Source organism: Buteo buteo, unplaced genomic scaffold (assembly GCF_964188355.1).
Source record: "Buteo buteo unplaced genomic scaffold, bButBut1.hap1.1 HAP1_SCAFFOLD_321, whole genome shotgun sequence".
In the NCBI taxonomy this organism is placed as follows: domain Eukaryota; kingdom Metazoa; phylum Chordata; class Aves; order Accipitriformes; family Accipitridae; genus Buteo; species Buteo buteo.
In genome coordinates this window covers 1307-15116 of record NW_027439485.1, presented here as the reverse complement: position 1 = coordinate 15116, position 13810 = coordinate 1307, and the positions used below count along the sequence as shown (strand labels likewise).

At 52.8% G+C, this 13810-nt stretch overlaps 1 protein-coding gene across 1 annotated transcript; it reads left to right on the top strand.

Annotated features, from left to right (window-relative positions):
* Positions 1–1306: 1306 nt before the first annotated feature.
* Positions 1307–12753, top strand: LOC142028386 (electroneutral sodium bicarbonate exchanger 1-like). Its single transcript, XM_075022269.1, has 20 exons — positions 1307–1772; positions 2228–2363; positions 2579–2739; positions 3674–3859; positions 3968–4056; positions 4189–4346; positions 4725–4812; positions 5318–5464; positions 5622–5713; positions 6047–6221; positions 6358–6491; positions 7034–7279; positions 7384–7489; positions 8424–8585; positions 9313–9426; positions 9765–9926; positions 10545–10796; positions 11603–11671; positions 12214–12387; positions 12487–12753. Exons 1-20 carry the CDS (start codon positions 1655–1657, stop codon positions 12670–12672), a joined length of 2955 nt encoding a protein of 984 aa, XP_074878370.1. The 5' UTR covers positions 1307–1654; the 3' UTR covers positions 12673–12753.
* The last annotated feature ends 1057 nt before the right edge of the window (positions 12754–13810 follow it).

Genomic DNA, 13810 nt, shown 5'->3' with positions numbered 1-13810 from the left:
GAAAACATGATGCTGCTAGTGGGCTTTGCTTCTCAGGAGGGTGAACGAGCCTGTGAAGGGTTTTCCTTCTGCACACTTTTGAGCCTGACACCTCTCATGCAGGAAGTTTCTCTGTTCTGGAGAGTTTTTGCTCCAAGCAGAGCTGGCTTCTCCCCAGGCACTAAGTTTTCCAAGCGGGAAGGCTCTAGGGGTGCATGGCTTTAAGTAGCTGCCTGGATCCGCATCATAGCTTGTGATTTCACAATGGTCCCTATTGTGTCTCTGGAGTTGGTGCACACTGGGTGCCACTTAGCTCCTCCCGTGAGGGCTACTCCATCAGTCCCTGGGGAATCGGGCCCCCTGACTGACCTGGAGGTTCAGTTGTCCCCGAAACCCAGTGACTGACGTGAGGATGAACCCAAACGGGGGTTACAAAATGACACTTCTGGAAGAGTTACAGGTAGCACGGCCGGGGCTCAAAAGTGCAGTTTTGTGGGTTGGGGTTGGTTTTTTTCCAGTTTGGAAATCACTTTTTTAGACAGGAACCTCAAGAACAAAGCAGGAGGTGGGTTTTTTTGGTCTGAAACACTCATCCCTCTCCTGCTGTATTAAAGACGTCCAGACTCTCGTGGTATACAGTAGAGGTGATGTTATGGGCTGTTTTATTTGCGTATGGGAAGGAAAACCTCCTACAAGTCCGTGGTTTTAGGGCTGTGCCTGAAGGAGGAGGAGGCGGCACGTAGAGGCGTGATGGCTCGTGGACTCGCGTGGACGCAGGGGTGGGTGATGGCTGGGAGGACGTAAGGGAGCTCTCCACCCCCAGCCCCAACTTTTCCCTTCTTGTCGTTGCTAAACAGAGACATGACGAGGAGGCAGTGATTGACCGGGGAAGAAGGAGCAACACTGTCAGTGTTCGCTATGAGGAGGAGGAGTTGGAAGGTGAGTCTCTGCTGAGATCCTGGTAGAGGAGCCACCAGCCCAGCGCTTTTTCCCATTGCACAAAGTCTCTCCTGTGTGCCTTGTCGGGTGTCACATCATGTGCAGCAAAACGTGCCGCGCTTCTCAATGAAGCAGCACTGTTATTGTCACGTTTTTTACTATTACGGCTTTTTAAACGGAGGGAAAAAGCCCCCCGGGAGGCCACGGTGTGAGTTGTAGCCACAGGGCTCGATAATTCACGGCTTTTTTTCTCGCAGAGGCTGCTCCTGGCTTGGAGAGGTCAGGAGAATCATTTCAGGGCTGCAGACGCGGGGCTGTGATTTTCTTTTTTTGTTCTGGAGTTCATTACGATGGGACTGATTTGATTGTCTCTTGTCGCCTCGTGCCATACAGAGATTTTGAAAATAATTAGCTTGTGTTGCTGCTTAATGAGCAAGTCTGAGTGTTGTCCAGCCGAAGCTGGAATTTGAGAAGAGGTCCAATACTTTGGGGGCACTTTTAGATGACCCAGAGCCAACACTTGTTGTTGCTGTGTTGTTGCAAAGCTCGAGTAAAATAGGCTTGGAAAAAAGGAGGTCCAGTGAAAATAACATTCAGGGAAGCTGGCGTTGCTCCTGGGATATATAACCGTGGCTTAGCAAGGCACCGGCCACCTCGACCATTGCCGCAATGCCGAGAGTGCTGCAAAAACCGCTGCTTTTTCGCAGGCCACCGGACCCTGTACGTGGGCGCGCGGATGCCACTGGTTAGGCAGAGCCACCGGCATCACCGACGCCACAGCCAGAAGCATCGGGAAGGGGAACGGGAGAAGGACTCTGCCCCGATGGAGCAGGGCTACCACTGTAAGTCCCACCGCGGCATTCGCTAAACTCCTGGGGGCAACGTGGGCGCTGGGGCCTTCTGCAAGCAGGTCCCCGTGGCTAGTTTGAGTGAGTTGCTGTTCTTCCGAGGGAAAGTGGCCTTATTGAGCAACACCCTCTTTTCCCCAAGTTTTCTTTTTTTTGTTGTTTTTTTTTGTTTGTGTTTTTTTTAATGCAGTTAAATGCATAATGGATTTAGGCTCGTCTTCCTTAGAGGGATCCTGGCTTTAAAAATGGCAATGTGGGGAAGGAAAGCAGCCCATCCTCATGCAGAGGTGGACTAGATGCTTCTCCTTCTCCACGGCTCTGTGCAAGCCCAGACAGACGCAGAAGAGAGGGGCCAGCCCAGTGTTTATGGCTGCACTGGTGCTGATGGCCACTTTGCACGTGAGCGTGACGAGCTGTGTTCAGGCGCGGTAACGGGATGGGTCTTTGCCTTCTGCCCCCAGGCTCCCCGTCCCAGCGGGTGCAGTTCATTCTCAGGAGCAAGGAGGACGAGCAGCACCTCCCTCACCACTTGTTCTCCGAGCTGGATGAGATCTGTGTAAAAGAGGGCCGAGATGGCGAGTGGAAGGAAACGGCAAGGTAAATCCCTGCTGCTTGGCTGCGGTGGGAGAGGAGTCCCTGCACCGGCAGCGCCCGTGGGCTCTGCTTTCTCCTCTCCAGGATGCGAAGCTTTTGCAGCTGCAGGTGGCGGCACGAGGAGCCTTCTCCTCTTGCCACCCCGTGGCTCTGTCAAAGGGGTTGCAGAGCTGGGGCTGTTTTCTTGCAATGGGGCTGATCGCACCCGATGTCCGCAGGTGGCTGAAGTTTGAGGAGGACGTGGAAGATGGCGGCGAGCGCTGGAGCAAGCCCTACGTTGGCACGCTGTCCTTGCACAGCCTCTCCGAGCTGAGGAGCTGCATCAGCAACGGGTCGGTGCTGCTGGACATTTGTGCCAACAGCATCGAAGAGATTGCAGGTACCATGGGCGCTGCATCCCTCCGGGAACGGCCGAGCTCAGCTCGCCACGGTGCTCTTCACTCCCAAATCAAACCCTGCCCCAATGGCACGTCCTTTTCCAGAAGTGCCACTGTGTTTTTCTCATGAGCTGTTTTTGGATGTAGACTGGGCATGCAACAGTCGCACCGTTTTTTTATTCCAATGCGGGGTCCTTTTGAAAGCAGTTTGTGGGGTTGGAGAAGCCACTAGAGAATATTCTGCAGCCAAAAAGGAGCGTGTGTCAGGGCTTAGCAGGCTGCTCTTAGAAATACAGAGTCTGCGTAAGAGCTGAACCTCCTTAAAGGAACTATTTCTTACAAGCTGTTTCCTCACATTCTTTTTTTTGCTTTTGCCTTAAGATCCAGCATGTAAGAGTTTTAAGGCAGAGTTTATCTGGCGATGACCAAGCAGTGTATTTCTGTGGGGAAGATACTTGAAGTTAATTGCAAAAGCCGCTTTGGAGAAGTTATCTTTGACTGGCGGCAGGTCTCCATTCAGCCCTTTCAAGGGCTGGAGAAGTCGGAGCCGTTCTTAGCACGTTTCTCCCTGGGCTCGGCAAATTGCACTCGATCAGCACGGGAAGCTCTGGGAACGTCTGTGCTATAGATCGCTTATAATTTGGGTGAACGTGTAGAGTCAGAAAGGCCAGGTCGGGCAAGAAAATTGCGTCATTTAGAATGGGAAATATTTATCTTAGCGGAATGATGAATAAGCACTTGGATGCCATGTTTCTTAGCAGAAGAAAATTCTCGTTTTGGCTGCAAAGGCTGAACATTATTAAAAGGCCTTGCTATGCAAGGCTGAGCCGGCATTAGGGTGCAGCCTGTGTGGCACAGCCTTCCCTGGGGGCTTTGGGGGTCGGGACTTGTTGGGGTTTCTGCTCTGATGGCTTTGTTTCCCTTTGCCATCCTCAGATACGATCCTGGCCCAGCAAGAACAGTCCACGGAGTTTGACGAGCACGTGCGGGCGCAAGTTCGAGAAGTCCTTTTGAGGAAGCACCACCATCAGAACGAGAAGACAACCAACCTTCTGCCCGCTGTCTGCTCGTTTGCTGATGTGAGCAAGAGGCAGTCAGACCTGCACCTCCTCTACAAGCCAGGTGAGGCTTTCTGCAGGGCTGTGGCCCCATTAGACTTGTCCGGGCAAAGGAGAAGCGTCCCAGTTGCTCCTCGTCCATCTTTCTGAGTGTCTTTCTTTTTCCTACCAGCCCAAACAATCACCTCTTGTCCTTCTCCCACCGCTGCAGAAGCTAAAGATGGGGTGAACCCTGAGAGCAGAGCAACGGATTTAAGCAAGGTGAGACACTCGTAGCTTTCTCACGCCTTTAGGGCCAGATTTGCTCTTGCAAACTTGGCTGGAGAGTGTGCTGCAGAGCGCTGTGGGCTTTGCTTTTGGGGTAATTGCCTGAAAATCGCTTGTCGTGCCCAGGCGGAGCTGCACTTCATGAAGAAAATTCCCACCGGGGCTGAAGCATCCAACGTGCTCGTAGGAGAGCTGGATTTCCTTCACCAGCCCATCGTGGCATTTGTCCGCCTGAGCCCGGCTGTCCTCCTCTCGGGCATGACGGAAGTTCCCATCCCAACAAGGTGCGAATGAGAAGCGCAAATTTTTTCCGTAAAAAAGACACCCAACCAAAGATCGAGTTGCAGGCATCAGTTTGGTGTCCCAAGGGAACAAGGCGAGTGGGAGGGGGAGCAAGCACGTTTCCCCCACCCGCATCTCCTCGCCTTCATTTCTCCATTCCCTGCTGTAGCTTTTAAACCCATCGGCCAATTGTAATGAAAGTTGGCCCCCAAATGAAATTTGCCGTCGGTTTTGAAGAATTTCAAATTCATCGTGGCGTCGCTGAGCCTACGTGTCCCGTCTGGAGCCACGCTCCGGGCTGGGAGCTGCCAGGGCTTTCCTTGGGTGCTCTTGGAGCAAGGACACCTTCTTCTCTCTCTCATTTTGTTTTTCTTGCCCAGGTTCCTGTTTGTTTTGCTTGGACCAGAAGGAAAAGCCCATCAGTACCATGAGATCGGCAGGTCCATGGCCACTATCATGACAGATGAGGTGCGACAAGATGAGATAGCTCCGGGTCATTTTTGCCTTTCTTCAGCTCTCCCTGTCTCTGAAGTAGTGAGGAAGAGGATTTGCTGTCCCAGCTGCCCGCAGCTCTCCAAATAGCCCAGCCCTCTTTCTCACCCCGAAGCGAACACGCAGATTTGCATCACCCCACATCCTAGAGGCTGAAATCCCACCCGGGGTGCATCCTGCACCTCATCCTTCTTGCCGGGGTCCCCAGCACGCTGTCCCCAGTGGTGGCATTGCCAGGGCCAGTCAAACTTCTCTTGCTCTTTAAGCAGAAGGGTATGGTGTGCCATGGGGGACGGGGGCCTCGTGGGGGAGATGATTACAAATGCCCTGACGCACAGATTTTTCCTTTGGGGGGAGTATTTCCTGCCCTTTCCAGCAGGAAATTTTGGGGAAAAAGCCTTGCGTTTAGCCAAGAGCTTATTGCACTGGTTAGGACCTCCGAGCTGGGTTGTCCTCTCACCAGGTTGTCTTCTATTGGCAGGTTTTCCGTGACGTTGCCTATAAAGCCAAGAACGGGGCTGACCTCGTGGCTGGCATCGACGAGTTTCTGGATCAGGTCACGGTCTTGCCGCCAGGAGAGTGGGATCCATCGATCCGAATCGAGCCCCCGAAAAACGTCCCTTCGCAGGTGGGAGGCGCGAGGGGGATGGGCGGGACGGCTGGGGATGCTGTTCAGGGGCCCAAATTCACAAGGTCCCACTCTGACACAGTCACAGAGGCAGACCAGAAGCAAAACAAGCCAGCGATTACAAGTCCATAGCTTTATCTTACTTCCATTTTAACAGGAAAAAAGGAAGATGCCAGGAGCTCTTGACGACAGTGCTTCTGACAGCACGCTGGAGAAACACAGTGGCCCTGAACTGCAGCGGACGGGAAGGTGGGAGCTTTAATAGTTTGGGTTTTTTTTCTGTTTGCTTCTCAAATCTGAGCATGCACCCTCCCTTCTAGCAGGTCTTTGGGGTTAGCTGGTTCAACGAAGGGGCTCCGCATTGCCAGCTTGGTCCCCTGGGCTGGGCAGGGGGGAGATCTGGGCAGCTGGGCTCAGCCCCAGCCATCACCATTGCACGCAGGTTTCCTTGATTTGGGAGGAAGGAGAGTGCTTCTTTTTAGCCACGAAAGTGACTCCGTGCTTCTGATTGCCCTTCTGCAGCAAAGCAAAGTCACCGTGTTCCTCCAAGAGAACAGACTCTCTTCTTTTTCCTTCCTGCAGGCTCTTTGGAGGTTTGACCCTGGACGTGAAGCGGAAAGCCCCGTGGTTCTGGAGCGACTTCCGGGATGGTCTGAGCCTGCAGTGCCTGGCGTCCTTCCTCTTCCTCTACTGTGCCTGCATGTCCCCTGTCATCACCTTTGGGGGACTGCTGGGGGAGGCAACCAATGGCCAGATAGTGAGCACCTCTCTCTGTTGGGGGGCATGGGGGAGGATAAAAGTCAGGCCAAAGTCCTCGCTGCAGTGAATCGGCTTTGGTTTTTGTTTCTCCCTAACGATTTATTTACTCACGGCTGCCTCTCTTCCCCGGACAGAGTGCCATGGAGTCGCTGCTGGGCGCGTCCATGGCCGGCGTGGTGTATTGCCTCTTTGCCGGCCAACCTCTCACCATCCTCGGCAGCACCGGACCCGTCCTCGTGTTTGAGAAGATCCTCTACAAATTCTGCAAGTAAGGCTGGCTGCCGCAGCTGGGTGCTGCGAGAGCCTTCAGAAGGGGGCAGTGATGGAGAAAAGATGCTTTGCTTTGCTTTTCTGTTTCTTAGGGGTAGTTGCTAGATTTTAGTGACAGTCCTTTTGTTGCTATGGCTTTGATGGGAGATAAACCACCCTTATTGCCATAAGGTTTATCATTAAGCCCCAGCTTGCTGGCAGCAGGTGACTGGGTGCAAACCCAGCTGGTTTCAGTGTCAGGGCATCAGGGTGATGTGGGAGAACACCACCTGGCCCAAGAGGGACCTGACCTCAAGCAGCCTCCAAGGTGTTAACACAAGATCCTTGTTCAACAGTGGTAACTAAATAATTGGCCTCTCCTCCTGTGGGTCTACACCCTGCACCACAGCCCCGAGGCTCTCTGTAGTAGTACATGGAAACTGCATTTCCCATCCGCAGCCTTGACACGCTCCAGAATTGCTCCCTGTTTTCCCCGAAGGCAGGCATGTCTCAGGGCCTCTTGCTGGCCTTTGCAGCCTTTGTTTCATTTTGCTTTCCCAGGGAGTACACGCTCTCCTATCTGTCTCTGCGGGCGTGCATTGGGCTGTGGACCGCCTTCTTGTGCATAGTGCTGGTGGCCACCGATGCCAGCTGTTTGGTGTGCTACGTCACCCGCTTCACGGAAGAAGCCTTTGCCTCCCTCATCTGCATCATCTTCATCTACGAGGCTCTGGAGAAGCTGAGTCACCTGCGAGACACCTACCCTGTGCACATGCACAGCAAGCTGGACTTCCTCACCAGCTACTAGTGGGTTTTTTTCCCCCTGAGAAAGCTGCTGCCCCTTGGCAGGAGCTGCGGGCTGCACCTCCATCGCCTTTCCCTTACCCCTGTCTTGGCTTCTCTCCTCCCAGCTGTAAGTGTGAGGCACCGACCCATCCCAGCAACGAAACGCTGCGTTTCTGGGCGAGCAACGGGATCAACGTGTCTGGCATCGCCTGGGAAAACCTCACGGTGACCGTAAGTGCCCCGAGCCACTGCTTCCTCGCGCCGCGGCCACGGGGTCCAGGGGCATTTGCATGGTGCAAAAGTCAGAGCCCTTCAGGGAATGATGGGCTTCAAACTGTGCTAGTGCTGCTCGGAAAAGTCCTTGCTTAAATCTAGCGTGTGGTTTGTTAAAACCGCTTGGTCCTCGGGAGGAGAGTCCACCTTGTCCCAGTCTACCTGGTCCCCAGCGTTGTGGGTAGGTAGCAAGTGTCCCCCTCAAGCCTGTTGCCGGACAGTATTTCTGACTGGGAGGAAGGTTAAGTAGTGGGTGGTTTGATTATTGTAGAAATTGTAGGTAGGACTTAAGTTCATGCTTGAAAGGTAGTAATTGGCCTCCTTAATGGGTTCCTAGTAACTCTGGGCCTTGCTTTCTCGTTCAGTGCTGTCTGTAGGTACATGCATAAATTTGCATGTCTGAGCAGCCTCTCAGGCTGTTGTTGCTGGAAGCAGAGCCCGGGCCTAGGGCGGCAGGCTCTTATGGTGGCCTTCATCCCCTCTTGGCCAGGTTCTGCAAGCCCTCCCCTGGGAAGGGACGATTTGTCTCTTCTCCTCCTTTCCTACCATGGTTGTCTTTAGCCCTCCTTCCCTCTTCCCTCTCTCTCTCTCCCCAAGAGTTTCCAGTGTTTCCTTCCCCTCTGGTGTCTTCTTTAGCCACGATTGCTCGAATGGCAGGCAGAGGATGTGCCGAGGGTGCGTGGTATGGTGTCCCCTCACATCTCGTTTCTCCGCTCTATAGTTCGATGTGTCACTTGTTCAGCTGCTGCTGCTCATTACATATAAATCTCCATTGGCAGGAGCAGTTAGAGGGTCGTGGATCTTGGACCAAGATCCTCAAAACCCCCTAGCTACGCGAGGTTTCCCTGCCGCACGTGCACTGCCTTTGTGTCCTGACGCTCTGTTTCTCCAGGAATGTCGGCATTTGCGTGGGGAGTTTCAAGGACCTGCCTGTGGACGCGACGGCCCCTACACGCCTGATGTGTTCCTCTGGTGCTGCATCCTCTTCTTCGCCACCTTTGCCCTGTCAAGCTTCTTGAAGAAGTTTAAAACCAGCCGCTACTTTCCAACCAGAGTAAGTAGAAGATGGTGGCCAGCGTCCATCTCCACACTCGTTTCCCAAAATGGCTTTCCTGGAGCACTAAGCAGTATTAGCCCCGCCATGGTCAAGCTGGGAAACGTTGGCCTTGCAGGCCAAGCTCTCCAAGAGCTTGGATGTCCCGCACTCATTTCCGTGAGTGCAAAATCATCGTAGCATTTCCCACCTGCCTCGCGATCTGCCCCAGATTGAAGATTTTTGGGGTTTGATTTTTTTTAATTTTTTTTTTTTTCCCCCTCCTCAGGTAGTAGGAAGTCAGGTTTCCCAAAGTTTTGGGGGTTGGGGTTGTGGGTTTTTTTCCCTACCTTCTGCGCATTATGTGCTCGAGCGGAAAGTAGATTCGAATGAGGAGGTTCCTTTTGAGGACTAAAGGATGCCTCAGTGCCTTGTTGCCGTTGTAGCTGTGAGTGTAGCTGTAGTGGCAGACATCTCTTTTCTTATTTTTAATATTATTATTATTATTTTTAGGTTTTGACTTAAACCAACCCTTGTCCGCCTAATTAAGCTTTTTTTATTATCTGACACCAGATCTCACGGGGACAAACACAGCAACAGTATCTAAGCAAGGGATCAGGCTGCATGTGCTCAGAGGGGTGGTGGGATTTGGTTAACCAGCCTGAATGTTGTGGATGTCCGCAACTCTTGCATCTCACGTTACGGCCCTGTTTGCCATGCCCCTTTCACCTCTGGTTTCTCGCCCCAGGTACGGTCCACGGTGAGCGACTTTGCTGTTTTCCTCACCATCGCCATCATGGTGCTCCTTGACTTTGTGGTTGGGATCCCATCGCCAAAGCTCCAGGTCCCCCACACGTTCAAGGTAATGGGGTGTTTTGGCACGTGGGGGTGCCACAAGGTGATGCCGGGGCAGGGCAGGGCTGAGTCTGGAGGAGATGCTGGTGGTGTGACCATCTCCTCTTCCACCTCCAAGTGCCTTGCTTCCTCCTGGCAACGAGAAGATGGCCCCAAAACTAGATACCTACAGGAGAAGTACCTAGAGGTGCTTGCAAAGAGGAGACTGGCACTGCTGAAGCCCACGGGAGAGGGGGACATGAAGCCAGGGCTGGGAGGTGCTCTGACACAGGGAGGGAGGGGAAAAGGAAAGCCAGTGGAGTGCCTGGGCTGGGAGACGATGCTGATGTGTGGGCTTTGTTGCAGCCTACCAGAGACGACCGCGGGTGGTTCATCAACCCCATAGGACCCAACCCTTGGTGGACGGTGTTGGCTGCGCTCGTCCCAGCTCTGCTCTGCACCATCTTGATATTCATGGACCAGCAGATCAGTGCCGTTATTGTGAACAGGAAGGAGCACAAGCTGAAGGTAAGGGCCTGCGAGAGATGACCCCGGCCCCAGCCCCTTCTGGGCTGCAGGTCTGGGGAGAAGCTCTTATTGCCGATGCTTTCTGAAGGCATTGGTTTGGGACAAGGTCAGGCTGCGTGGCAGGATGCTCTCCTGGATTAACGATGATGCAGGGAGCAAGTGACAGGGCAGTTCAGATGAGCAACCTTTTGGAGGAGCAAATTAATCTTGGAGCAATATGGAAGCGCGTTTTTGTTTTGAAACGGCAGCGGCAGCAGGTGCGGGGAATGCATTGTTTTGATGCGCTGCCAGGGATAACTCAGAGTCACACCTTCCTCGCAAGTGGTAGAATTTTCTTTGTGAGTGAAAAAAACGGTTTGGTGGTTTTGGGTTGTGGGTGGGTATTTTTTGGAGAAGTATGTATCGCACAAGCTCCCCATATCCCTTGTGTCTGAACTCCTGCCAGATTTTCATGCCAGGTGCTTGTGCAAAGCCTGCGTACACCCTTACTTGTTTCCATTTCTTGTTTTAAATTCTGAAGAAGTTGACCTGTGCTCGAGCAGGGTTTGAGTCTGACTTGCGACGTTATCCTTGCTCTTGTGCTATGGGATGCTCTGTTTCTTGTTTTCCTGCCTGCAGAAAGGATGCGGGTACCACCTGGACCTTTTCGTGGTGGCCGTGATGCTGGGGGTGTGCTCGGTGATGGGGCTGCCCTGGTTTGTGGCTGCGACCGTCCTGTCCATCACCCACGTGAATAGCCTCAAAGTAGAGTCTGACTGCTCAGCTCCAGGAGAACAACCCAAGTTTCTGGGGATACGAGAGCAGAGAGTCACTGGCTTGCTGATCTTTGGGCTCATGGGCTGCTCCGTCTTCTTCACTTCCGTGTTAAAGGTGAGAGGAAAATGCAAACCACCCGACAACCGCGAGCTTGTTGGAGGTTACAGAAAAACAGTCCCCTCTCTGCAGGCCTGAGTAGTTAGTTGTGGAGCGGAGGAGGAGGGGGTGATCCCAACCCTTGGGGCTTGACCCACGGTGGGAACCAGCCTCGGTTAGGCTTTGCAGCCCTTCGGGCCCCCGTTTGGTGTGCTCGAGGCAAGCGAGCAACGCAACTGCTTGAATTTTCGGGTGTCTTTCAGGCCCGCCCATGTTTATGGGTTACAGCTGAGCATATTGAGACCAGCACGTCTGCTCTCTTTCAAACAGGCAGCCCTTTACTGGCTGCAATTTGCTCCCCAAATGCCCCGGAGCAGCTGTTCCCAGGAGCTAAACACACTGAGGTCATCCCCGTGGGCTTCCTTGCACGTTCCTCCCACAAAGTAATCTCGTCTCTAGGCTAAAAGGAGGCCTGTGGCCTTTGCCTGTTGCCCCAAGATTAGGCAGAAGTGTTTTTCTACCGCCACAGAATGCGGCATACGGTAGCACGGGTGAAATCGCCTATTTTCCTCCAACCTTTCTGGAAAATAGGAGTATTCTGAGGAGAGGTAACTCCAAAGTTCAGCCTAAAGCAGAGCCTTAGCTCACTCGTGCGCACAAAATCTTTAATGGTTAAAACCTGACCCATCTGTAAGCCTGAATGGAAGCTGGAAGGCTTCAAGCAATTTTAGGCAGTGCCTGTGGAAGAGGGTGGTAATACTGAAAATGCAATATGGAAAAAGAAACGATTGCATTCTTTTTTTTTTTTCTCTTTTCCCCTCCAGTTTATACCAATGCCTGTGCTCTATGGCGTCTTTCTCTACATGGGTGTGTCGTCGCTCAGAGGAATTCAGGTACGGACTCTTTTACAGCGTGCAGCATGTCGTCTCCCTGGTATTTTGTCTCCGTAGCAGCAGGGAAAAAAGCAGTGGCATGGGAAAAACTTCTTGCAGAGCAAGCAATGAAACTCTTTTGTGTAAGAAAAAGATTGGTGGAGGCACAGGAGGTATATAGGGCTGGGAGGACCAGGCAAGTTCAGCGCTCTCTGTTTCAGGGTTTAGGGCAGGTCAGTGTTTGGTTACGTGAAAGCGGGGGAATTCAGTGCAAAGGGAAGGCAGTTTCTGCCACTGGTGGAAATCCTCGCTGGGGGATTCAGTGGGCCGAGAAATGCTAATAATGGAATGGCACGGAATAGTTGCCGTTTGGTGGGCAGCTCTCAGGGGCAAGCCGGTTGATAGATGGAGCGAAGGGAAAATGGGTGCTGCTCCCAGGAGGAACGCGGTGGGATCCAGGATTTCTGACGGCAAGCGAGATGCTGCAAACTGCCTCCACGTCTCGAGAGGGCCAGAAACTTGCCGCAGTCCCAAGGCGGCAACCTTTCCCTTTTATTTTGCAGTTCTTTGATCGCTTGAAGCTGTTTTGGATGCCAGCGAAACACCAGCCGGATTTCATCTACCTGCGGCACGTGCCCTTGCAAAAGGTGCATTTGTTCACGGTGATCCAGCTGACCTGCCTCGTCCTGCTCTGGACCATCAAGGTGTCCCGTGCCGCCATCATCTTTCCCATGATGGTAAGAGCTGCCGCCGCTCAGCAGCGGGGTGTTTGCAGCGTTGGAGTGAGAGGTGGCATCGTCTCTGAGCTCACCGCATCTTCCCTCTTATTCGTGAAGGTTTTGGCTCTCGTCTTTGTCCGGAAAGCGATGGATTTCTGCTTCTCAAAGCGCGAGCTCAGCTTTCTGGATGACCTTATGCCAGAAAGGAAGAAGAAGTTGGACGATGCCAGAAATGAAGCCAGAGAAGAAGAAGAGGTAAGGCTTGCTGGGTCCTCGGGGCTGGACATCTCCGTCGGGCTGTGAGGTTGCCTGTTTCTCTTACAGCTTGTCTGGAAACGTTGGGGGAAGATCAGCACTCAATCGAAATAGATCCCAATAGCCTGGATCCCACGTTGTAACCTTTGTTTCCTCAAGTAGCAGTGAGCTGAACGCTTGAATACAGGTGTAATTTTTAAAACGAGTCGTTTTTCACCAAGGTCATTATCATTACGATGATTATTATTAGAAGGTGCTGCTGCTGCTGCTGGCAAGATTTGCTCATAATCGTGTTTTGAACACCCAATCCCCCTGCCCCAAAACCTTTGGAGTGAACGGTTTCTACCCTGCTGCACTAATACCTATAGCTGCCAAGGGGCAGAAGGGGAGGGCAGACTGCTAAGTTTGTGCTGGGCATTCAGCTTATCTCCACTTTGACCAAAGACAGAGAACGTGATTTGTCCCTTTTTTACCTCAGGAGTCCAGGAGGGCGATGGAAGCTGCTGCTGCTGCAAGTTCAGTTCAGCTGAACGTGGGGAAGACCAGTGACATGGATATCCCAAAGCAAGGCAGTGACAGGTAAAGCCCCACCAAGCGCCAGGACCCCCGGCAAGATTAGCTTGAAGGGGTTTGGCAGAGTTTTCTCCACTTGCCTCTTTGTGGGGCATCCCACAGAAACCAGCAGGCAGCTTGGTGGGAAAATCAAATTCGGGGGCAGGGCTGCAGGAGGTGATCGCAGGGCTCTGACCCCAAGCAGAGTGGCTGCAGCACTCGCGTTTGACCCCCAAACCTTGCATCATCAGCGCCTTTACGGTAGCTGGAGTTCCTCATACTTACACATGAGGAGTTGCAGGCGTGATCTGTACCAGCAGTGGCTTAGGAACCCGGACCAGGGCTAAACCCCAGCAAGAGCCTTTGCACAGAGCTGTTGCTCTGCAGCTCCCCAGCTTGCCTCCCAAAACTCCTCATCCAGCAAAACCTCCCATGCTTATGCGCAGCTTTGATTCTCAGGGCTCCGCTGTTCCTCTTGCTGATGCTAATGCCCTTGGTGGCATCAGTTCCCATAATCACGGATTGCTGTGTAAAATATTTATTGCAGGACTGATCCTTCTGAGATTATTATCCTGGATGAAATGTCACAAACGACCGTATGGAAGGCTCTCACTTTGAAGACAGAAACCCTTTG